This window comes from Trematomus bernacchii, unplaced genomic scaffold (genome assembly GCF_902827165.1).
Source record: "Trematomus bernacchii unplaced genomic scaffold, fTreBer1.1, whole genome shotgun sequence".
NCBI classification, from domain to species: domain Eukaryota; kingdom Metazoa; phylum Chordata; class Actinopteri; order Perciformes; family Nototheniidae; genus Trematomus; species Trematomus bernacchii.
The window spans coordinates 889,966-915,000 of NW_022987869.1; the positions used below are offsets into that span (position 1 = coordinate 889,966).

General features: G+C 44.2%; 2 protein-coding genes across 3 annotated transcripts in view; one reads left to right on the plus strand and one right to left on the minus strand.

Annotated features, from left to right (window-relative positions):
- The first annotated feature begins 21 nt into the window (after window positions 1-21).
- cog1 (component of oligomeric golgi complex 1) lies at window positions 22-20,871 on the plus strand. Of its 2 annotated transcripts, XM_034113639.1 has the most exons (16): window positions 22-386; window positions 847-1,094; window positions 1,423-1,604; window positions 1,770-1,946; window positions 2,334-2,490; window positions 6,449-6,659; window positions 9,899-10,256; window positions 13,028-13,506; window positions 14,268-14,414; window positions 14,493-14,654; window positions 15,180-15,304; window positions 16,995-17,103; window positions 17,296-17,405; window positions 18,190-18,271; window positions 18,413-18,436; window positions 20,648-20,734. In XM_034113639.1, the coding sequence occupies exons 1-15, from the start codon at window positions 81-83 to the stop codon at window positions 18,419-18,421; spliced, it is 2,862 nt and encodes a 953-aa protein (XP_033969530.1). In that variant the 5' UTR covers window positions 22-80; the 3' UTR covers window positions 18,422-18,436; window positions 20,648-20,734. The 2 variants fall into 2 exon arrangements, with proteins under 2 accessions (XP_033969530.1, XP_033969529.1); XM_034113638.1 differs by lacking the exon at window positions 18,413-18,436 and having other exon boundaries at window positions 20,648-20,871.
- Window positions 20,872-22,250: 1,379 nt separating this feature from the next.
- rgs9a (regulator of G protein signaling 9a) overlaps window positions 22,251-25,035 on the minus strand; it is a 14,362-nt gene continuing 11,577 nt past the window's right edge. The window contains exons 13-17 of the mRNA XM_034113640.1: window positions 24,590-24,705; window positions 24,103-24,190; window positions 23,380-23,518; window positions 23,030-23,112; window positions 22,251-22,427 (exon numbers count right to left, since the gene is read on the minus strand). Coding sequence (XP_033969531.1) covers window positions 22,271-22,427; window positions 23,030-23,112; window positions 23,380-23,518; window positions 24,103-24,190; window positions 24,590-24,705 — 583 coding nt within the window. The 3' untranslated portion in view covers window positions 22,251-22,270. The remainder of the gene's footprint in view (window positions 22,428-23,029; window positions 23,113-23,379; window positions 23,519-24,102; window positions 24,191-24,589; window positions 24,706-25,035) is intronic.

Below are 25,035 nucleotides of genomic sequence, written 5' to 3' on the forward strand. Positions count from 1 at the left end.
CATTTTGGTGACGTGGAAACAGGAAGTGCACTTCTTCCGGGTTGGAGTTCCTGGAGCAGCTGGAGTTGTTTTGCGCTGCGATGGCCGAGGACCCCGCTCTGTCTCTCCGGGTCTCGGAGATCAAGGACCCGGCGGCTCTGTTCGAGCGGTACAACACCGCGGAGATTCGCCGCATTGAGCGCAAGGTCCGCGGGGAGATCGAGCAGAAGAAGGAGGAGCTGCGACAGATGGTGGGGGAGCGGTACCGGGACCTGATCGACGCCGCAGACACCATCGGAGAGATGAGGCAGTGCTCGGAGAGTGTGGTGCTGTCCATCCGGGACATGCACCAGTACTGCCACAGCCTGAAGCAAGGCAGGGCCGGGGGGGGCAGCTGCAGGCAGGAGGTACATCTCACTATGTAACCCTGTCATTTGGAATCTTTATTAAAAGAAAGGGGTGTTTAATGATCTCATGAGTCACATGCATACACCCCCCCCCCCCCCCCCCCCCACACACACACACCCCCATATAATAACAACTCTTTGCATTTCATTTCGGCATAGATTATATCTGATAATACAACCTAACCTCTAGAGTTTTACAGCCATAACTCACAGAGGCCACCTGCCTGAGTCAGAGCATAAAGTGCTGCTGCTGGGTCACTTGTTTACCAGGTTTACCTGAAGACCTTGCTGACTTTAACTGCACAGGTTGTTTATTTGTTCCCATGGGTAACCTTGTTTCAGAACATGTGTTCTATAGGTGTGTACTATTGGTGGCAAACAGGGGATCATTGCATTATTTTCTGCTCCTTATATGATTGCCTATCTCACTCATTTGTGTGTGTGTGCTCTGCTGTGCTAGAACCAGAGGCAGTGGCAGGAGAAGTTCTACATCATGGCCTCTCAGATCAAGCTCCTGCTGGAGATCCCAGAGCGCATCTGGAGCTCCATGGAGGCGTGCCGCTTCCTGCAGGCCACGCAGCTCTACCTGCTGGGCTGCCACCTGCACAGCACGCTGCAGCTGGAGACCGCCGCGGGGGGGCACTACAGCCCCGTCCTGGCCCGCTTCCCCATCCTGGTCCGGCAGGTGGCCACCACCGGGCACGTCAGGTAGGGAGCTCTTACTGCTGTGTCTTTTGCAGGACAAAGGGGGTCTCATGCAGCAGCATTATCGAACATGTGTCTTATACTTCATTCAGAATGGTATTTAAAACATTACCGTTAACATATATTCTGCTTCCTGCTATTTGAGTATTGTTTGATTAATTGTAGAGCCCTAGTGTACTTAATTAGTGTTGGTTAGAGGGCTCTGGACACGTCCTGCTTTGATGTTAGTGATTCTGCCAGAGAATCTCCAGGCCTCAGAGCTGAGGATGATAGTGATGGATCCCTCCAGTGCAGCGGCTTGAAAGCTGAGTGACCGTCTGTCCTCCTGCAGGTCCACCATCCTGCTGGACAGCAGGTCTCTGCTGCGGGGCCGGGCCGTGTCGGACCAGGCCATCGCTGAGGCCCTGGTGTCCACCATGCTGCTGGAGGGCAGCTCCCCCCGCCAGGCCCTGGCTGACTTCCTGCTGGCCCGGAAGGCCTCCATCCATCAGCTGCTCAACCAACCACAGCACGGTACCTGCCAGCAGTCATGCTTTTTAATTTCAGTGTGCAAAAGCATATTTTGTACATAGGAGTTCTGAAGCAAGAAGTGCAGCATGTTCTGCTGGAAGGCTTTTACTGTGAATGTTACTTTTGAACAGAGATGCGTCAGTTGACATAAAGCTGTGTGTGGTGCAGGTGCAGGGATTAAGGCTCAGGTGTGCAGCCTGGTGGAGCTGCTGGTCACCACCCTGTTCCAGGCCTACGCAGTCTTCTACCTGCCCCCAGAGGGACAGCCCCGGCCTTCAGAGGGAGCTCTGAGCTGTGGCATGCTCTTCTCCACCCTGGAGAATGTCACCTCTACCACATATGCAGGTAAACAGCTTGGATACTTTTAGTGATGTCCTTACAGAGCGCTAACAAAAAAAACAGGCCAGTTAAATTTTCTGAATCTATACCATGAAAAGCAATGCCACACTAGCTACCAGCAGTTCCTGTTTGCATTGTTAATACTTGTTGAACAAATTGGAAAGGTAATGTTAATGTGGTATCAACATTTCTAAACAGATGTATTAGTATATGTAGAGAGACTCAGCCGTGCTCAGTGCTATGTGTAATAACATCTGTGTGTTCTGATTTGACTGAAGACTACTAAAAGCAGATTGTATGAATAGGGTTTATATAAATGTGGCTGCTAATAGATGTGTTTTGAATCCTAGATAGAGAAAATGTTGGAGCATTAAACCCCCTCTCTGTCCTCAGCTAAGAAGCGCCGGGTGTTGCAGGAGGAGACGAGCCCCGGCAGCTGGTTCCGGTATCTGCCCCCCTCCATCACTGAGTTCCAACCTGCCCTGCGCACCCTGGCTCAGCCAATCCAGAGAGAGCAGCTGCGGGACACGCTGCAGCAGTGGATCGACACGTAAGTTCCAACCAACCAGCACAGTGCTCAGATTTTCCTGTTAGTTCTGTTTACTTACCTCAACCTGTTAAGCCCGAGCCTGTTTTTCAGGTTTCAGGCTCGAAAATGACATGGCCAAAACAAATGACTACAACTTCACTTCTAAAAGGGTTATATGAATAATTTCTTTTATCAAAGCAAGGTTACATCTGTGAGTTGGACGTAGAAGTGTCAGAATCAATATAGATTTTTCTCAGTCAGAGTAAATTCAGATGGAACATAGTAAAAAAAGGTAAATTCTTACCTCCGCCTAAAGAAAAAACATTACTTATTGTGAAAACCACCCTTGAATGATGGGATGGTAGACTAAAAGCTTTAGGAATCCAAACTATAACATATAATAAGTACCCTGTATCAAGATTGATGCAAAACAAGTTAAATTTGACCTTTTTAGAGAGATTTAGCAAAAAAAAGTTCCAGGCGGAATAAGCTTTCGGCACATTTGGGTACATCTGGTTCCATCAGTGCCATTTGACCTTTTTCAGGTACCAGACTATAAAAATGATGTATTACATTGAATTATCACCATAGGTATTCATTCCATCCAAAGAAAAAAAAATGTAATAATTTTTTTTAATAAAGAAAAATAAAATAAAAAAAGACCCGCCGACGGGGGCTTTGGGGCTTAACAGGTGTGTTCTAAGTTTGAGATACATGTCTTGTTATTAGAGTGTGCACCCTCAGAGACGGATTGAATGAATTGCAAGATGTAAAAGAGATTTTGACAGTTTAAGTACAAGCATTTTGAATAAATGCATGAATACATAATGTCATATGACTTGACAGTTTGTTGAACGAATGAAAATGGATGGTATGTATTTCATGATAAAAAAAAAGAGAATTCACACATTTTCTTTTTTTCTCACAGCCTTTACTAGTTGGTGCTGCGATTTGCCCTTAACCAATCAGCTTCTTTAGATTTCTTGTTCTCAATGCACAACAAGTACAGCAAAGCAGTCACATTACTCTCTTATGTGTCATTCTCCCTTTGAAATGGCTCCTTTCGATATGTATACAAATATTGATAAAGCAACAATTATTTATTGTGACAAAGTTTAAGAAATAAACTGCCAGGGGGGGCCAGGGGGGGGCAGTGCCCCCCTAACACTGACTTTGGACCCCCCTGTGGCCACCCTGAAAATGAAAAAAAAAAAAAAAAAAGTTTATGATGAAATGATTTCTTGGCTGACGGAATAGGCGGAACTAACGATATTTGTCATTCTAGTCGGACCCATTAGAGCAGGGGTCTCCAACACGTCGATCACGAGCTACCGGTATCTCGCAAGCCCTCAATAGCCCCCACTTTACAAATATGTTGTTGTTTTTTTACGCAAGCCGTCATCTATTTAATATAGTTGTAAAAAAGAAAGTAAGAAATCTTTCCAATGTGTACTATAGGACAGTAAAAAAAACAGTTTAAAAGGGGAGTGATTAGTCAAATATGCATAAATAAAAAGAAAGAATGCTAACTATAGATAAGATAAGAATAAACAAGTTTAAATTATTTGTTATTGGTTGTGATCATATTCTAAAGATGTTTGGATTATTGAAAAGTATACAGCTCCCTTTCATCTGAGTGTTGAGAGCTGTTTCCATCAATTCATGTTGTGCTCAAAGTGTTCCAGATTGATGCATTTCACTTCAACATTTAAAAATAATCTTTTAGTAAACACTGAAAACGGGTCCCACAAACACACAAAGGTTAAAGGTAAGCATATGATAATGTGTAATGAAACAAATACCAATAACTGTATTGCATGGTTTTCTAATGCGCAATTACTTCATACTGTCTTTGTCTTTTTCGTCCTGCATTTATTGTGCCCCCCTCAGAAAATAACTGGCCCGAGCCTGGCCCCCCCCAGTCAAATTGATCTAGAACCGCCACTGCTCTCTGATGACCCTGTCTGTATGCTCTGCTGGGTGTAGATCAGGGGTGGGGAACCTTCGGCCTCCGGGCCGTATACGGACCGCAAAACCATTTGGTACGGCCCTCGAGGTCATTTATAAACACACGCAAAAAAGAAAAAAGTTAAAGAAATCTAGACCGCAAAATAATTAAACAAGCGAGTGCCTGTTTTTCCTGGCCAAGGTCAGGGTCCTTGAACACAACACGAGCCTAACGTGTCATCACGTGGTATATGTCTCGTCTGACAGGGGGTGTTTCTCAATCGCGAGTAAAGCTGCTTCCAAGCCACTATTTCAAGCATACTACGTCATCGAAAAAAATAAATAAAAATAAAAATCGAGTGCCGCCGAAGTACTGTTCCAATCTCCAGCATACTTGGAAATCTACCGAGCCCGGCGTACTCCGTTTGGAGAAATATCGAGGCTGCACATGAGTAGACTCTGCGGTCTTAAAATCCCCACAATGCTTTGCGCACGGACCAATTTCCCCAAATCTGTGGCGGAAGATGTAAGAGGCGGGGCCTCTCATATGACGCACACCTGCACACTTGCTAGCGTGTTCCTCTCTTTGTTTTCCAAATGTCAGGAAGTATTCTTGACTCGCTTCTGAAGCAAGATGCTCGGCAGACATGTGCTACCAAGCAAGCGTACTCGCGATTGAGAAACACCCTTTGTTTTCCGAATGGCAGGAAGTATTCTTGACTCGCTTCTGAAGCAAGATGCTCGGCAGACATGTGCTACCAAGCAAGCATACTCGCGATTGAGAAACACCCATGGGTGTAGTTCTGACGGAGAGCACCGGAACGCCGCTCCAGCTCTTCAGAAATATCAGTACCCATAAGGAGCCGTACACATGCCGCAGTTTCTGCGTGGCTGTGTCTTTAGTTGAAAGCCCAGTGGCGATCTGTTCATCTGTCATACTGATCATACAGTCAATAACTTTGTTGTTATTAGCATCTGGCTACCTAGCTATGCTAACGAATATAAGAAGCTTTTTCTCCAAGCAGTGAGGTAAAGGCACATCTTTATATGATCATTATAGTTATAAAAAAATAAGAGAATAAAGTAAACTGGTATAAAATACTATATGACAGTAAAAAAAAGTTGTTATTAATAAACAAGAATACAGTTTAAAAGGAGAGTGATTTGTAAAATATCCATAAAGAAAAAGAAATCTGCTTCCAGTTCTGTTTCATATGGGTGTTGAGAGATGTATCCATAGATCTCTTCATGTTGCTCTCAAAGTGCACCAGATTGATGCTTTTAACTTCAACATTTAAAAGAAAATCTTCCCGGAGGAGCATGCCCCCCGGACCCCCCTAGGGGAGGTTAGGTCCCCCCCTCACTTAAATCATGTCCACATGGATAGGAAACTAAATACATTTGCACACATCTTGTGTCCATATCTTTCTGTTGTGGTGGTCATGCCACAACCGTGCACGTGCATGCATACGTTAGTCATGGTAAGATATCTGGATTAAGAGGTTGCTTTTTCTTTGCACAGCATGAAAGAAAGGCCAAATGAATGGGCTGTGATTTTAGTATTTTTAAGCAGAGGTCAATCATTTGTACGGCCCTCGGAGGATGTTGAAAAAATTGAAATGACCCCACCCCTGGTGTAGATGGATGGCAGGTTACCATGGTGATTTGCTGAGCAGTTTTCTCCTTCCTCTGTGGAGCCTTATGGTTGAGGACTGTACCGTAAAACATGCAGCATAAACATGAAAAGAAGATGAAAGAGGGTAATGCGCTTAAATGAAATAACCACCCTTTGAAAGGATAAAAGGAGTAATGACACAAAGTTAGGGAGGAGCTCCAGGAATGGCAGCTGTCATCATCGTGTACAAGATAAATGTAAAATATATTTATTTGACTGATTAAAACAAATGTTTCAGGGTGTATAACATTTTTGGATTTGGAAAACGCCTTTTAATTAATCATCAAAACTATTATTAATAGTTTTTTTTCTATTGATATCTAATCTGGGGCTGTCCAATGGCTCCTCTGCTCTCAGCTGTAAGGAGGACATCTGTCGGGGGGTGGGCAGCCTGCTGGTGTACGTGAAGAGTCTGAAGGGGCTGGCAGCCATCAGAGACGCCGTGTGGGACCTGCTGTCCTCAGACTCCATCAGCCAGACCTGGAGCGGTGTGTGTCAGCGGCTGCTGGAGCGCCCCCTGCCTGTGTGGGACGACTTCCTACAGAAACTCTTCCTCCAGCGCCTGCAGGTTGGTGCTCTCCTGGCTTCACACAGTTTCCACATCTAATGTCTTTACCTAACCTAATTGAAAAACGTCATATAGTTAATGAAGGATGTGAAGAAGAATTGATCAAAACTTGGATAAAGACCACTGGGGAGCTCAGAGAATCAGACTGACACTGGGACATCTGTTTCTAGAGACTTCACCATGTGCATTCTTATCCTGTGGTTTCATGTGTGCTATACTTTAGTACAGGGGTGGGGAACCTCCGGCCTCCGGGCCGTATACGGACCGCGAGACCATTTGGTACGGCCCTCGAGGTCATTTATAAACACACGTAAAAAATTAAAGAAATCTAGACCGCAAAAGAATTAAACAAGCGAGTGCCTGTTTTTCCTGGCCAAGGTCAGGGTCCTTGAACACAACACAAGCCGTGTCATCACGTGGTATATGTCTGGTCTGACAGGTATGAGGTGTGATTTGTATGAGGTGTGCTGACGGAGAGCACCAGAACGCCGCTCCAGCACTTCAGAAATGTCAGTACCCATAAGGAGCCGTACACATGCCGCAGTTTCTGCGTGGCTGTGTCTTTAGTTGAAAGCCCAGTGGCGATCTGTCATACTGATCATACAGTCAATACCTTTGTTGTTATTAGCATCTGGCTACCTAGCTATGCTAACGAATATAAGAAGCTTTTTCTACAACCAGTGATGTAAAGGCACATCTTTATATGATCATTATAGTTATAACAAAATAAGAGAATAAAGTAAACGGGTATAAAATACTATATGACGGTAAAAAAAAGTTGTTATTAATAAACAAGAATACAGTTTAAAAGGGGAGTGACTTAAGTCATGTTCACATGGATAGGAAACTAAATACATTTGCACACATCTTGTGTCCATATCTTTCTGTTGTGGTGGTCATGCCACACCGTGCACGTGCGTGCATGCATGCGCGAGTCATGGTAAGATATCTGGATTAAGAGGTTGCTTTTTCTTTGCACAGCATGAAAGAAAGGCAAAATGAATAGGCTGTGATTTTATTATTTTTAAGCAGAGGTCAATAATTTGTACGGCCCTCGGAGGATGTTGAAAAAATTGAAATGACCCTTGAGAGGAAAAAGGTTCCCCATCCCTGCTTTAGTACCAAGGTTTGAATTCAATAAAAAAAAAGTCTAGGAAATGGTTCCTTAGGATGCTCAAATTTCAGAAGGCACGGCACGGAAAGGAAAGGAAAGGAAAGGAAAGGAAATTTAAGAATAAATACAGCATAAACACATTATTGAATGGCATAAAAAAGCAAAGATAATAAAATAAATAAATAAACACAGCTGGTACAGAATACATGAATAAAAGGCATACTGCAGTGTGAGTATGAACAGCTCAATTAAAAGCAGCGGCAAATAGATATGTTTTTAGTCTGGATTTGAAAATAGGAAGTGTTTCGGCGGACGTGCACGATTCGGGCAGTTTGTTCCAGATTGTCGGGGCATAATAACTAAATGCTGCTTTTCCATGTTTAGTTCTTATTCTCGGAACAGAGAGCAGACCCGACCCAGAGGACCTGAGACTCCTGGATGCTTCATAGTGATGCAGGAGATCGTTTATATACCTCGGTCCTAAGCCATTTAGTGATTTAAAAACTAGCAATAGTACTTTAAAATCAATTCTTTGGTCGACTGGAAGCCAGTGTAAAGACTTCAGAACCGGACTGATGTGATCCACTCTTTTAGCGTTTGTGAGGACTCTGAATCAGCTGCAGCTTTCTGATGGATTTTTTTTTTTTCTTTTTTTGGTCAGCCCTGTGAATACACTATTACAGTAGTCGAGTCTACTGAAAATAAAAGCATGGACAAGTTTTTCTAAGTCCTGTTGTGACATTAGTTTTTTAATCCTAGATATATTCTTCAGGTGATAGTATGCAGACCTAATGACTGTTGTAATGTGGCTGTTGAAATTCAGGTCTGAGTCCATCACTACACCTAGATTTCTTGCTTTGTGAGTTACTTTGTAGTCTGCCGACTGAAGCTCTGCGATTACTTTTAATCGGTCCTTCTTTGCTCCAGTCAGTGATGTGCTCAATGCACTTGCTCAGTGTTCTAATCGGAGAATAGTCTCCCGGTGTAATTTTAAAATAAATCTGGGTGTCGTCTGCATAGATGTGATAGCTTAGATTGCTGTTTTTCATTATTTCAGCCAGTGGTAGCATATAGATGTTAAAAAGCAAAGGTCCTAAGATGGAGCCTTGAGGAACCCCGCATGACATATTTGTCAGGGTTGATTTGTATTTACCTATAGAAACAAAGTTGTTTCTGTACTTTAAGTAGGAACTAAACCAATTTACAGCTGTTTCTGAAACTCCCACCCAGTTTTCTAGACGGTCTAGCAATATGTTGTGGTCAACAGTATCAAATGCAGCGCTGAGATCTAATAATACTAACACTGATATTCTGCCACTGTCTGTGTTTAAGTGGATGTCATTTAAGACCTTAACAAGAGAAGTCTCAGTGCTGTGGTTTGGTCGAAAGCCCGACTGAAACACATCAAAACCGCCATTTAAAAACATGAAATTACTCAAGTGTTGAAAAACAACTTTTTCAATCAATTTGCTTAAAAAGGGAAGGTTTGATATTGGCCTATAATTATTCATCACGGTTAGGTTATGCTTTTTTAGGAGCGGTTTAATTACTGCAGTTTAATTACTGCAGTTTTCAGGGCCTGTGGAAATACACCCGAGTGGAAAGACTTGTTTACTATGTGAAGTAGATCTGAGGCCAAGCAATGAAAACCAGTTTTGAAAAATCCTGTCGGGATAATATCGAGGCTGCAGGAGGAGGATTTCAGATGTTGAATAATGTCTTCCAGGTCTTTAGCATTTATCAGACGGAATTGTGTCATGATGTCTGAATTTTCTTTAGGTGAACATAGGGACAACACATTTGCTGTACCTGATACCGAGGAACTGACTGCTTGTCTAATTTTCATGATTTTGTCAGTGAAGGAGGCGGCAAAATCATTGCACTATAGGACTCTGTTGCCCCTTTCCCACCAAAGCACTTCCAGGGCCAGTTCGGAGCTAGTGCCTGATTAAGCACCGGTTCTTCCTCTTTCCACTGCGGGGGGAACGTAAAAAAACGTTAAAGTGAAAAATGTATGGCCACTCTACTAGCTGTACAAATTCAGGTGACAGGTCGCCACTATCCTCCAAAGATGGACGGGTTGGACGACACATTCCCTATTCTAATGTTCCAATGATTCCCTCAGGCCATCACCAAAGAAGAGAGTGAGGCCATCTCTGCGGGCTCCGTGCAGCTGCTCTGCTCCGCCGTCAGGGACCTGGAGGCTCAGACTCTCCACACGTCTTCAGGAAGCAGCTCCAGCCGGGGGGGGCAGTACGAGGCGGACGTGGCGGCCTTCCTGTGGGCGGAGTCTGCGGGGGACCTGCTGAGCGACGCGGGCTGGGTCAGTGTGGGCCAGCGAGGGCAGCAGCACCAGAGGAGCAACCTGGCCATGAAGACCCAGGCCCTAACACCCTGCGTCCAGAACTTCTGCTCCTCCCTGGACGCTCAGCTGAAGGCCCGGCTGGAGGACCTGCAGTACTACCTGCCCTCCAAACACACAGGTAGGAGGCTCTGTCACTCACACATTCACTCAGCCCTACTTACCGTAGTTTGTTTAGTTTTGAGTGAAAAGTCCTTGTTGCTCTTACCTTATATCAAGCATCAGTAGCTGTTCACCTCTCCAGTAAAATATGTTACCCTTCTTAACTCCAAACCTTAATTCCTAATGACTTCAACCCTACACCAGTACAAGTCTAGGGAGGACAGCAGAGGTGGGAGAAGTACTCAGATCTTGTACTTAAAGGTCCCATGTCATGCTTTTCTGGTTATTACCCATCCCCTTGTGTGTTATGTAGCTTTTTCTGCATGTAAAAGTACACCCTGTAGTGAGTAAAACTCTAACACAGAAAAGACCTGTCTGTGCTGCCCCAGAACGCCTCGTTGGAGATTTTTCATTTTCAATTTTTTTCTTCCTGGGTCGTAGTGACGTAAGGGGCTAAGTGACGTAACGGCTACCGAGGTCCATTTGGACCAATCCGTGGACTTCCTCACACACACACACTCACTCAGCCTTATCTTTTCTCAGCCGCAGCTCCGAGGATTTCTCAGCCTGAACTCAGCCTGAGCTCACACACAAACTCACAGCCTGGCTGTGAGTCTGTGTGTGAGCACACAGACTCACAGCCAGGCTACGAGTGTGTGTGTGTGTGCTCAGGCTGGGTTTCGCTGTGTCTCGCTGTCTCACAGACCCCACGCAGCAACCAGGAAATGACACCAGTAAGCCAGCTCACACTGTCCGCAGCAGCAGCGAGCCTCGCAACGTCCCGCCAACACGGCACCCAGACCCCACGCAGCATTCTCATCTGTTTCTCATTGCTGGTGTCATTTTCTGGTTGCTAACGCCATTGTAACACATAATCACTGATGTTCCGCTGTAACGGTGGTGGACTCATCAGAACAGAGTGGGCGAGCTGACCAATCAGAGCACAGTGGGCTCACAGGGAGGGGGGGGGGGGGGGGGGGGGCAGGAGCTCCAACAAGCCGTTTAGGACAGAGTGAATACACATACTATACAGAGATGCTGTATGAGAAACCAATGTGAGTTTGGAACATTGGACAATATAAATCTATTCTAGTAGACCTCAACAATGGAATTATGATCAGTAGAAATGGCCATGTCATGGGACCTTTAAGTAAAAGTAGAAGTACCAGATTGTAGGAATACTCTGTTACAAGTAAAAGTCCTGTATTCAAAATGTTACTCAAGTAAAAGTACAAAAGTATTATCATCAAAATATAGTTAAAGTAGCAAAAGTAGTCATTGTGCAGATTGGTCCATTTCATCAGGTCATGTTTGATCTGTCTGAGACATTTGTGTTCTGACCGAACACCAGCAGTGACAGTTCTATCAGCTATGCTTTGTATTTAGTGCTAATGAGTACAAAATGCTTAAGGTAGTAGTGATGGTAATGATAAATATGATTCCTGCTAAACACCTGCATGTATCCTAAAAGGTCTTCTTGAGAAGGTCCCGTGAAAGTCTGTCAGATTCATGACATGTTCCTAAAGCGCAGAGGTGTTAGTACCTGTGTTCTTCAAATGATGAATCCCATTGTCCAGTTTGCTAGTTGTTGTTATAATAATAATAATAATAGGCAGGTAAACAGCAGTGGACTCCAAACTAATCATCCCTTCCCCAGCTCTGATGAGGACGTACTTCTACAGGAGGTCTATGCTGAACAAGCTCTTTATTTAGCAGTGTCAGCATTGGATATAATATAACCTGAGACTGTGTGGCATCGAATTTCTAGTGTGTCAGTGTATTCTTTGTTTATTTTAAAGATTCAAAAGCTTTATTGTCATATGGACAATAGCAAAATAATAAATCTAACAATGCAACATACTGTACTTAAGACATACAAATACAATAGAAAAATAGTACATGAAGAAAATTCAATAAAATGGCAAAAGAATTGTGCAGAACATATTGCATTGCAAAATAATGAATAAAATACCTTTTTAGAAATGATATCCAGTGATGGGAGAAGTACTCAGATGCTTTACTTAAGTAAAGTACAAATACTATGGTTTTAAAATACTCCACTACAAGTAAAGTCCTTGTATTGGCATCAAATTATACCTAAAGTAAAAGCATTCATTCTGCACAGTGGTCAATACAGAATATTGGAAAGTACAGAAGTATTATCAGCTATATGTGTTTCAAGTCTCCAATACGTCCCCCCCCTGATGATAACAATATTCATGTGATTTAAATCCCATATTATATGATGGTAGAATTGAAGAAAACCCAATAACTAGTGAGTAGTCTCTGAGATGTTCAACATGCTAACATGTAGCTCAAAGCCCTGCTGTGTACGTTCTGACGGTCTGACGTTCTGCCGCTACGTACACACGGTTTCGTGCGTTGACGCTTGCCGGTGAGCGTGTCTGGCGCTTGGGGTTAACGCGACCAACCACCAATCACATGAATCTCCCGCCCCGGACACACAAAGCACGCGGTTTGATTGGCTAGCGCTTGTACTGGCATATGATTTGATTGGCTGGCGCTTCCGTCGACGCTTGAAACGTTGAACTTTTCTCAACTTTCACCGCGAGCAACGGAGGCAAAGCGAAGCAACGGAACCACAATGCAGTTGGGCAAAGCGTGACGTCAGTGAATGGGAAGCGTCTCCGTTGAATCTTCCAACGGAACCGTGTACGAGGCGTCAGTGAGGCTCGTTCAGAACAGCCATGCTGTGAGTTCAGACAGTACAGAGTGGTCATCACATCCTCAATAGTAATACGTGTTCATGTTTCCCCCTGTGTTCTGCAGGTTCTGACTCGGCCTCAGGTCCCTCCTCTTCCTCCTCCTCCTCTTCCTCCTCCCCTGCTCTCACAGAGAGCTCCTCAGCCTCCTCCTTTAACCGCTTCACGGACTCCCCGTCCGTGGAGGAGGCGTTACGGGACGGCTGCGCGGCCTGCGTCCGACACATCCTGTCCTCGGTCCGCTCTGAGCTGAGAGCAGCCTCCCCTGCACCCCCCACCCCCGCCCGCCTCAGCTCAGTGCTCTTCATGGCAAGGCTGTGCCAGTCGATGGGGGAGCTCTGCCCCAACCTGAAGAATTGCATCCTGGGGAAACAGAAGGGGTCCGAGGCCCCTGCCAAGGGGACCCCCAGACAGGGCAAGAAGCTGGGCAAAGCCAGGGCGGCCCCCGAGGTGAGCCCCGTCCAGGCCAAGTGGGCGGGGCTAAAGGAGGAGCTTCTGATCTGCAGCATGGAGGCATACCGCATCTGGAGTGGCGCACTGTCCAAAGTCAGTCCTTAACGCAGAGAGATGTTTATATGTGCACATACATTTGTTAAATCTTTTCCATTCGTTCAATTGTTTTGGGCCTTTCTTCTAGCATTAGATGACATTACTGTTGCGAGGCGTCACAATGCAATGTTGGCCAAAATAATGATCTAACTTAGTTTACAGGAATTGGTACAATAGCAATATTAGCCTTGAGCCTCCTCAGCTCAAAGTCCATTTACTCCCTTTTAGATGTCTCAATATTATCTCAGGGCGTTCATTTCACATATCGGCATCATTTGGGGTCATATCACTGAGGTATTTCAACAATTTCTCACTTGTCTACATAGTTCTGTTAACAATGTGCTAAATGACTGCGAGATGTAAAGGCATTGCTTGTGAGACGAATGCTGCTTATCAAAGTCTCTCCCAGCAACAGCAGATTTGTCTGATTGACAGAATCAGCTTTGAGCGACTGATGCTCAGCAGGTAGAGCTGTTAACAGGCGTCATGGTACACCAAATGACACCCACATTTCACCGTAATTACACTGTTATTCACCCATTTCACAAATGGACACAGCATGTCAAATGAATGCATAAAGGTTAAAGGGTTCACTGAGAGTCCATTAAGCTGCTGAAATATGCAACTGTTTTCAATGAGCCATTACATCATTATACGCTGGTGTTATTTGTTCCTGCTGCCCTCAAATGCCCAGACAAATGAAGGCCTGAATGTGTGCTGTTGGTGGGCTGCCTGACGGTGTGTGTGTGTTGTCACAGGTGCTGCTGGATAAGTTGGGCACAGCGCTGCATGCAGAGACTGCCGGGGCGGTCCTGACCACAGGGACTAACTGGGAGGATCTGGAGATCCAGGAGGAGGCGGAGTCAGGGAGCAGCGTGACATCCAAGATTCGTCTTCCAGTCCAGGTGAGGGTCTCAGCAGCTCCAACACACACAGGGAGTGCTTTATCACTCCTTTCAGTAATCTGATATGTGTCTCCGCAGCCGTCCTGGTTCGTGCAGTCGCTGCTGTTCCAGCTGTGTGTGGAGGTGAACAGGGTGGGGGGGCACGCCCTGCCCCGGCCCACCCTGCAGGAGCTGCTGCAGACCTGTCTGGATCAGGCCCTGCAGCACTACCACAGCCTCACACAGCGGGCCCCCAGCACGGTAAGGAACGCACTCGCACTCGCACTCGCACTCGCACTCGCACTCGCACACTCTCACACTCTCACACTCTCACACTCTCACACTCTCACACTCTCACACTCTCACACTCGCACACTCTCACACTCTCACACTCTCACACTCTCACACTCACACACACACACACAGTGTTGATAACAGGGGAAGTTTGTAATGTGAAAAACGTCTGTTTTATTACTGCACATATTTGCATTTGATCATTACTTTGCAATAGTCAAATGTACATTTTTGGTATAATATCCAGATTTCATGTAATTATTTTTTCAATATCTTAACGTATAATCTTCTTTTTTCAATCGTTTTTTATAATTATTGTTGGGGTTGTTGTTCTTACTTATTACCGTCTGTAACTGTGTTTATGTATGCATCATATACGCCAAGACAAATGCCTTGAATGAGTGAGCCTACTTGGCAATAGACCTGATTCTGATTCTGGTGACTGTGACAGCTGAAGGACACTTCAATGACTCTCTGTTCCTCGTCCTCCAGGAGGGAGTGTTCCCCATGACTCAGAACAGAGCCCTGCAGCTGCTGTTTGACCTGCGGTACCTGAACTCAACCCTGGGCAGCAGACAGGAGGAGGGCAAAAGCTCCAGATCCCACCAAGACCCCAGGTAACACCATCACCCTCACCCAGGATGGAGTGGATACCCCAGCCATCAGAGGAGTGCTGCACAGCTCTTGGCTCCAGTGTCTGTTAGTCATTCCAAAAAGAATGAATGTACATGATTCAAGTATGAATTAATAGAATAAAGCAAAAACTCATTTTCCTCATCTGCAGCAACTTTTCTAGTTAACCAGGCAATAACAGAAGATCACATCTAACCATTTCAACATCTGTGAATCTAATTTAAGAAAAGAATCATCACCTAGCATAAATATATGTTCTACTTTAATTACATGACATATAATGCTACTAGTATGCTAGAATATGTTCTCCTGTAGGGGTTACTGGTAGTATTACTCTACTTCATTTGACTAAGCATCATTTGTAACCGGTCCAACGGTTTGAGAAGTATATTACGTTTAGAAGTCAGATGACTGCAGACACTAACCTGTTCAGTATCTGGGATGTTCCAGAGCAGGCAGGGGGTGCAGGTCTTATATCACGCCTCACACGTCTCACATTTAGTCTCGGAGATGCTCAATATTAGTTATTGATTATGCATCACTGAAGCACAGAATGAAGTGATGAATGAGCTCCGATGTGACTCCTGCTGGATCTTGATCCTCTCGTTCTGAGTGGCTGACGTGTGGACTGGTTGGCTTTCTCTGACGCACTTCCACTAAATAATTGCAGAGATCCAAAATGTGTTCCACAATTCCTAATTTAATATCAATGAGTAATTTATAATCACATGAAGGAATAATCCAGCTATCAAAGTGGCAGACCCTCTCACTCTGTCCTCCTCACACCTAACACAGGTGAACAGCTGATTATATTATGGATCTAACCATCTCAACCAACCCATTGCGATGACACAATAACAGATGATAATATAACAAACACTGACCTATACCAAACAGTCCGGCAGTGGCTCAGTCAGTAGGGGCTTGGACTGTGAGCCGTAGGGGCGCCGGTTCAAGTCCCCGAACAGACCTAAATATGGAGTGTGGACTGCTACTTGGAGAGGTCCCAGTTCACCTCCTGGGCCCTGCCGTGGTGCCCTTGAGCAAGGCACCGGACACCCCCCCCCTCACTCCCATTGCTCCCCGGGCGCTGTACAATAGCTGCTCACTGCTCCTAGTACTAGACTCCTGGTACTAGGATGGGTTCAAAGCAGAGAACACATGTCACGGTGTGCTGTGTGCTCTGCATGTGAGACCATCACAGAGGGGTTCATCCCTTCCATTATTATTATTATATTATTATAACAGAAAACCATCTCAGACCTTTTAAATGCACAACAAATGTCACCACTATGTGAGATTCGTGGCTCCTATCCTGTTTATCTGTTGCATATTTACCGACCGTGTGGTGGAAATGCGCCATAGAGTGGGTGTATGTAATCAGTTGACTACACAGTCAGTCTGGAGCCGTGCACAGAGACAGAGGACCAGGGCCTGATAGGAGCCGTGCACAGAGACAGAGGACCAGGGCCTGATAGGAGCCGTGCACAGAGACAGAGGACCAGGGCCTGATAGGAGCCGTGCACAGAGACAGAGGACCAGGGCCTGATAGGAGCCGTGCACAGAGACAGAGGACCAGGGCCTGATAGGAGCTGGGTGCAGGTCTGGAGTGACTCTACCTCTCTAGCTTTCTGATTGAACCACTTCTTCAACACTGTTTTGTGTGTCGTTCAGATTCCACGACGTCTGTGATTGGCTGGAGGGCTACATCGACCCATTTGACCTGGACGTGTTCACCCCCCCGCTGAACACCAACCTCAACCGCATGTCCCAGAGGACTTCGGTACTTCAGCACCACGCCATGAATAGTTCTCTCACACACACACTCACACACACACACACACACACACACACACACACACACACACACACACACACACACAATGCCTGTACATGTTTCCAGATGTGACGGTAAACAGGTGACTCAGGTGCCCTGTTACTGAAGTTGTTGAGGTCATGTGACGTTGTGCCTCAGGTGCTGCTGGGCCTGCTGACGGGCTCAGAGAAGCAGTTCCCCTCGCGGAGCAGCAGTGTGAACTCCCAGGAGCCGTACAACATCCTGCCACTGGCCAGCAGCCAGATCAGGTCAGAGGTCAACTCCAGCTCAGCTAAACTCAATTACCAAATAAAATATCTGATGTTGGTCAGATCTTACTAAATCCCCAAATGTCAGATAGAAAAACTAAGTAAGAAGATTATCAATGTAAGCAAGAAGGTGTCTTCTTGGTCAGTATCTTTAAAGTATTGAGGTATGCCAAGCACCATGTTTGTTCTCATTAACTTACCAACTTTCAAACTGTTGACTCTATTCAGTATTATTCAGAAGGGCTTGTATTAGCCAGCTTTCTCAATATAGTTATTATTATTATTATTATTCTCAGTAAGTGGAGCTAATATATAGTCTATATACATCTGGATTTGAATCGGGTATCTGTTCTTGTTACTTTGTTGAGTTAGCCTTTGCACTTAGTTTTGCTAAAGTTGGTCAGCATTATCTCTGTTGAGAAGTCCTACATTCATTTTGAGATGAAAGTGTTATTTAAGTAAGAAAGGATCCCTGTTAGAGGGTGAAAGAAACAGACAGGGCTGCAGTGTTGATGAGTGATATTCATATTTCTCATGATTAACGAATTATCTAGGCTAGCCCTAGATATGAATCTATGTAGTCTATGTAGTATGAATATTAGTCACTGGGGCCCACTGCAGGCATTGTACCATGTGACCCAGTCCTGTCATTGAGTCCAGCTATAGTCAGTCATTAATATGACTGTATATACAGTAACTATCCTTCCCTGTCTCTTTTGGATATGTACCATACCTTTTTTCAAAATTGTATTTCAACCTAATTCCCACGATGTCCCCTCCTCAGGTTCGGGTTGCTACCTCTCAGCATGTCCAATGTGCGTAAACCCAAGTCGGCCTCCCGGAGCTCTGAGGCTCCTCACCAGCTGGTGAGTAACTGATCTGAGATCAGCAGCAGGACGTAACTCTATTGTTTCATATGCTGACACACACTGTATGTCTTCATCTCTCTGTTTATTGTTTTGTTGCACCCTGGGTAATGTTGTCTGTTACACCCTCTGCCTCCTCAGAGATTCTGAGTGCAAGAGACTCAGGCAAGTTCCTCACTTTGGGTGTGTGTGTGTGTGTGTGTGTGTGTGTGTGTGTGTGTGTGTGTGTGTGTGTGTGTGTGTGTGTGTGTGTGTGTGTGTGTGTGTGTGTGTGTGTGTGTGTGTGTGTGTGTGTGTGTGTGTGTGTGTGTGTGTGTGTGTGTGTGTGTGTGTGTGTGTGTGTGTGTGTGTGTGTGTGTGTGTGTGTGTGTGTGTGTGTGTGTGTGTGTGTGTGTGTGTGTGTGTGTGTGTGTGTGTGTGTGTGTGTGTGTGTGTGTGTGTGTGTGTGTGTGTGTGTGTGTGTGTGTGTGTGTGTGTGTGTGTGTGTGTGTGTGTGTGTGTGTGTGTGTGTGTGTGTGTGTGTGTGTGTGTGTGTGTGTGTGTGTCTTTTGTTGTGTTTTCAGTAGTGCCTTGGTTTAGCTTTGGTGCCTTTACAGTGTGACAGTACAGATTATGAAGTGGTGAAATGATTCAGACGGACTACAGAATGTTCTGCTTCTCTGCCGGGCTCAGCTCAGGATCAGACTAATGACTGGACACTTTCTTGGGGAAGCAGCACTGCAACAATGACATGGCATTTTCCTGTTCTGAGTGGACAAATCACATCTTGAGTTGCATGCATTACTAGTTTAATGTGGGGCAATGTCCACAGCAATACAAACAATCTGATGTCTCTATGCAACCCCAGTTGGGATTTGTCCAAAATAATCCATTTTAAGCTTTCCTTCAAAATAAAGAATGACCAACATGAATTCCAATGATATAAGTGTGCCTTGGAGCCAGTGCAAGTTGAATTGTTGCTTTGCATGGCCAGCAGTGTCCCTCTGCCTCCATTCTCTCTGCTAAGCTAGGCTAAACCTGCATCCTCTCACTGCTGGGTGCTCGGAGCTAACATCTACTCCTTCCATCTGACTCTTGATGAGACGACAAACTTTACTGTTCCGACAGAATAATCCAGGCTCTCTGAAACGTTGGATTAGGTGTTCCATGATAACACTTTGAGTGTTAACTAGTTTAAAGGTGAAAGTAGTCCCCACCAGTGACCCCTTAGATAATGAATGTGACCTTTAGCTTCTTGTCTCCTCTCCTGTCCACTACATTCCCTCTCCACATTTGAAATGTTAGCATGGAGCTCCAGAGCGGCTCTCCTGTAGCTAGCCCTGTGAAGCTACACATCACAGTGCTGGATTTACCGTTGTGCTGGTATACCTTCTCACTGGAACATGTTGTGAGACATTCAGGAGCTAACTACAGCGCTGGTCATCTCACAACACGGCTCCTGCCTCTGATTCATTGTTAAACCCCAACGGAGCGAAGTTACTTTATGATACTGATATTTGACATAGCTGACAGAGAGGAACTGCCTTGTTGACATTATGATCGTTAGTAGTAGAGGTAAACTAGAATTTAAACCTGCTTCATAACTATTATATTTTCTATGCATTTATTATTTTAACCTGTGGTACACCAGAGAAATAATGAGACTTATGAAAACCTCAATTGTTCCATAGACTTTACATTTTATTTTAAATGTAATTCACATATTGAATTTCCACAATCTTCTTCAAAGTAATTGACAGTCAACTATTTCCGATGAACTAATAACTAATCAGCGTGTGATCTGATGCCGGCACTTGCCATCTCCTGGAACAAGAAGTCACTCAAGCAGTTGTTAAATGGTGTCTGTGTGGGACCATCAGGCAGGTATCAAATACAAATCACAATTTATTCCAACCACAAAAAGTCTTCCATTAAAATGTTAAGCTTGTCAAACCAAAGGTGGAAGATTTGTGCTTAGCATTGCTGCTGAGCAACACTGAAGATGTTTGGAAGAATACTGATGTAGAACGCTGTAGTATCTTTGTACTGTGTACTCTCTTTGTGCTGTGTACTCTCTTTGTACTGTGTACTCTCTTTGTACTGTGTACTCTCTGGTTACCATTGAAAGGGACCCGTGTCGTTCGGAGCAAATCACCTTTTTTACCTGTTGTTAAATACTTAATGTTCGGTGTTCTTCCCCTAACACATTTAATGGGCTCTTGAGTGAGTTGAATGCCCACATCCCAAGAGACGGCCATCCAGGGATAGTATGATAGCCCTATTTGAACCGGTGACTGCAGAGTAGCTTGTGACCATTGTGTTGTTTTTATTACTTAAGAATTAGGATGGACAATCCACCAAAACCTCAGCTAACCTGCCGTGTTCTCCTCCCTGCAGCAGACGCCTCCCCCCCCCTCCTCCACAGCGGGTGAGGACAGCTTCCGGCCGGGCAGCCTCTTCAGACAGCTGGCTGCTCAGGACGAGGACTCTGCCGCTCCCTCTCTGTTCAAACTCAGCTGGCTGTCTGGCATGGCCAAATAACCCTTTGTGCACAACACTTTTTATTTGACTTTGCAGAAACTTTGTAAAAATAATATATAGTAAAACAATTTTGTCTTTGAGACGTGTGTGTTGTGTGATTGAATTCACCTGGGCTTAGAGCAAAGGATTTCAACCAAGGAGGAGATCATTTGTCCTTTGCTGAAATATTGATTTGCTTTTAGCATTTTCTGTGCTTCAGTACAACTTCCGGAACAAAAAGGTAAAGCCAATGTGGAAGTGCCTTAAACCTGCATCAAGTCAGATTGTATAGAAGTCTAGGATGTATTAACTTGCTCAAAATCTTCCTAATGAATTTATGGTCACAATTGCTAGTTTCTTTTTGTAAAACGTGTCCCATTTAGAGTAAAGAATAGACTCTAATACAGAGTATACTTAACGAGTAGCCACCTGGTCGTTGAAAAATGCTTCTCATTCTTTGACTGCAACCCTTGTTACAGCTTTATTTGGTCAATCATTTAATATAAATTGTGTTATATTCTTATTATCATTGGTAACATGATAGTTTGTAACTAAGATGGAATGTACAGAAAATCCAAACGGCTTGCTGTGGAACACAGTAGTTCATTGGTTATTACAACTATTAGCACACAAACACAAGTCTGTTCTACCCTGATGACATGTATTCACTTCTAGCCTCCAGCTACTGACATACATTAGGACACTTTGACTATAACTGGAGCAATGGTTTACATGTATTACAAATACATCTCTTGAATATGATTCAACATCTCTTAGCAGTATATACTGCCACAAGTATTATTGTAAGATACTGCAGCAACACAACTGTCTCCAATGTTCACAACAATGAGATATGTCTCCTCACACTGGTATGGGGCAATATGCATGAAAAGAATATAACTATTACAAGCTCAGCTAATGCAATATTTTCTAGTATTTAACATGAAATAAATCTGATTTGTTGATATGAATTTTGACTTAGGTAGAAAGTTACATAACATACTCAATACTTTTCTAAAGAAATCTCATATCAGTGATGCCTTTCATTCAAATGTGCATCTATAAACACCATGAACAGATTACAAGACAATAGGGCTGAAACATGTAAAAGCCCCCCCACCCCTCCTGCAAAGGATCAGGACAGTCGTTGCATCTTGTGGTCATTAGGAGTCACTTTGTAGCCATTCTGTTACTTTAGGGTCATTTTGAATCTAACTGCAGTTATTTTAAATGTCCTTTAACGGCTCTTTAAGGTTGTGTCTTACTTTGCTTGTCATTGTGGTCGTGTTGCATCTGTAGTAGTGTCTTTTGTTTCTGTCTTTGTGATGATGGGTCTATGTGTGGTCATTTAGCATTTGTGTGTAGTCATCACCTGTGCCAAGTCGGCCTGGTCAGTAATCCTTCAGTAACGAACACTGGATTTTCCCCTTCGATCATTTAGGGGAATATTTACAACATGAATTGTCATGACATTAAACAGCAATCACACACTCTATTTCTCTACTTCTTCCTGTCTAATTTGCTCATCAAGGCCTTGACATCCACGGGGACAGAGGCGGCGGCTGCCTTGGCCTTCTCTGCCTCGTCCTGCTGCCAGAGGATCAGGGGATGGATGCCTGGGCTCCGGTTCTGAGCATTTTGCTCCAGCTGGCCTGGACTAGGGTGGAAACAGAAACATGATGAAATTGATTCATATAAATCACAGCATTTTCAGTGGCTTTCAGTTTGGGGTAGGTTCAGGTTCAGGTTATTTATTTGTACCCGTATGTTGATTTGGTTTGCAGATAAAACACATGGGATCCATTATGACACACATTCTAAAACAACACAGATAACTGACCAATCTCTAAAACAGTACTTCCTGCTCCCTCACATCGAAAAACATGTAATAACCACGGTACAAACATGAGCAACCCACAGAGTTAATACATCAATAGGCAATGCTTCCATAGCTTCTGTGTGACACTGAAGCAACTCCAGCTTTTTCTGATCATTCTCCTGTGTGACCTTTTAGTAGCTGCTGTAATGTCCCTTTAAGTTATTGTGTTGGAATCTGTCATCAAAACAACTTCTAACTGCAAACTATACAAGGTGTTTGTGGAAGTGAGTATCCATCTGAGGGGGACAACTGTCTGGCTGTGTGGCCTTCTACATATATATTGGGATGCCTAAAGCTAAAGGATCATGTAAATCATGTGATCACATGTATTCATGTGCAGGGGCAGCGAGATGTCAGAGAGGTGAGGATGAGCTACCAACCTGAAGTTATGCGGCTCAGGGTTCAGAGCCTTCTTCTGGATTTCTTTGTACACTGGTGACTTGAGGTAGCGGAAGAAAGTATCCTGTAGCAAAGAGACACAGCATGAGGAGCTCAGTTCACTGCACACATGCCTTAACTCTGGGCATTTAGACAAAGTATTGTCTGTATAATATATTGCAGGCCCAGTATAATTAGGAACATACACTGTTACACATGCTTTCTGTGGCCAAACAGGGAGCAATATCCTCACAATAATCAAGAAAAGCTTATTTGTAAAGACGAATGTTTTAAGCACTGATAGCCATGCTTAGACATGTTTGCTGTTGCCTCTCCACATCACACAGAATACCTTCTTCATGAGCAGGAACACGTGTGTCTGTGCGGCCTCCAGCACGTAGCGGTGAGGATGATCCAGGCCCTTCACCGTCAGGCCCATGGTCCTGCCATCAATGTTGATCCAGCGGGGGGCCCCGGGGGCCAGGAAGGTCCTGAACACAGACACTCCACATCAATATCTGGGAGGAAATAGGGGATGGGATGTTCTCTACTCACTGTGTTTGAAAAATGTGTCAAAGTCAACTTTATTGTCAATTCCTCTATTGGTGTGACAGACATATATGTACATATACACACATTTAGGTATAAATCAATAAAAAGAAGGCACAACAGTAAATATTTGAAAATATGTTTATAAAATAACAGCCATGGGTGTGATTCTAGTCTAGTAGATGTGATCAGACTTTTTTCTGACAAAATTCAAATGTTCCACATTGCTATGTGTTTCTCCTCACTGTATGAGGGAGGTTGGTGTGTGTGGAAAAAGTTGATGTAAAACAATGGGTTGTTTCATACAAAGTACACATTTCCTCTCAGAACGTGTTGAAACTCATTCAGTGTTGGGTTGCTCTTTTCATCACATGTCAAATAAAGCCCAATGGGCATGTTCACAACAAAAAGGAGATATCTTTGTTTTTTTAGAAGCAATAGTTTGAAGTTTTCACACACACACACACACACACACACACACACACACACACACACACAGAGATAGACAGTGTGTTTTCTGTCTTACTTGAAAATGGTCTCAGCTTTAGATGTCATTGAAGATGCAGTGCCCCACTTTAGTTCTTCAGCTGCCTCCCAAAATGCCAGGTTCTCACCTGGGACACACACACACACACACACACACACACACACACACACACAGGTTTGTGATGAATATACAGTATAATTATGACATGAATCTTCTGCTACTGTACGTAGGATAGAAGTATTGGTGACGCCTGCAAACATTTAAAGTAAGCATAACATCATTTTGCCACCTGAAGGTAACACCTGTGAGTACACTTTTACAGGACATTTGCAAAAGGTTTATCTGAATGAAGACACTGAGCTGTGCATATAAACACAGTATCTCCTGCTGCATATCTTAAGATCTCTTTCTACATTCTATCCATATACTATAGCAACTGAATGCAATATAATATCAAAATATTACATTCTACACAAGCGAGCCATAACCCCAACTGAGTGGTGTTTGATGTCATTTGACCCCATACCGCTGAACTCCTTCTTGAGGAAGATCTTGAAGTCGTCTCGGCCTCGCAGGTCGCTCAGCAGCTCGAACAGGCTGAAGGACCAGCGCTCCACCCGCATCTTAGTGGGGACCTCCAGTCTGGACACAAGAAAAAACGCTGGTCACTAACATGCTGACCCATCTGTATGGATTGGCAACACATTTATATTACACATTAAACATTGTTTTCATCTGAACATACTGTACCCAAAGTAGCGACAGTAAAGGTAGTCATTGTGCAGATTGGTCCATTTCAGAATAATATATATGATATGTTTTATAATGATTGATCATGAAAGTGTTCTCAAAGCTGGTAAAGGTGCAGCTAGTTTGAATGACTTTGTATACTGCAGGGTAGCTTGTGGATTTACTCCAGGTGGAACTAAAGTCTGATTTAACACTTGAGTATATTTCACATCATTCATCCAA

Excerpts from the sequence above, each read along its gene's own strand:
- cog1 (XM_034113638.1), top strand. The coding sequence starts at position 81 with ATGGCCGAGGACCCCGCTCTGTCTCTCCGGGTCTCGGAGATCAAGGAC. Across the intron at positions 14,415-14,492 it reads AGATTCGTCTTCCAGTCCAG|CCGTCCTGGTTCGTGCAGTC; the intron begins GTGAGGGTCTCA and ends GTGTCTCCGCAG. Across the intron at positions 17,406-18,189 it reads CTGGCCAGCAGCCAGATCAG|GTTCGGGTTGCTACCTCTCA; the intron begins GTCAGAGGTCAA and ends TCCCCTCCTCAG.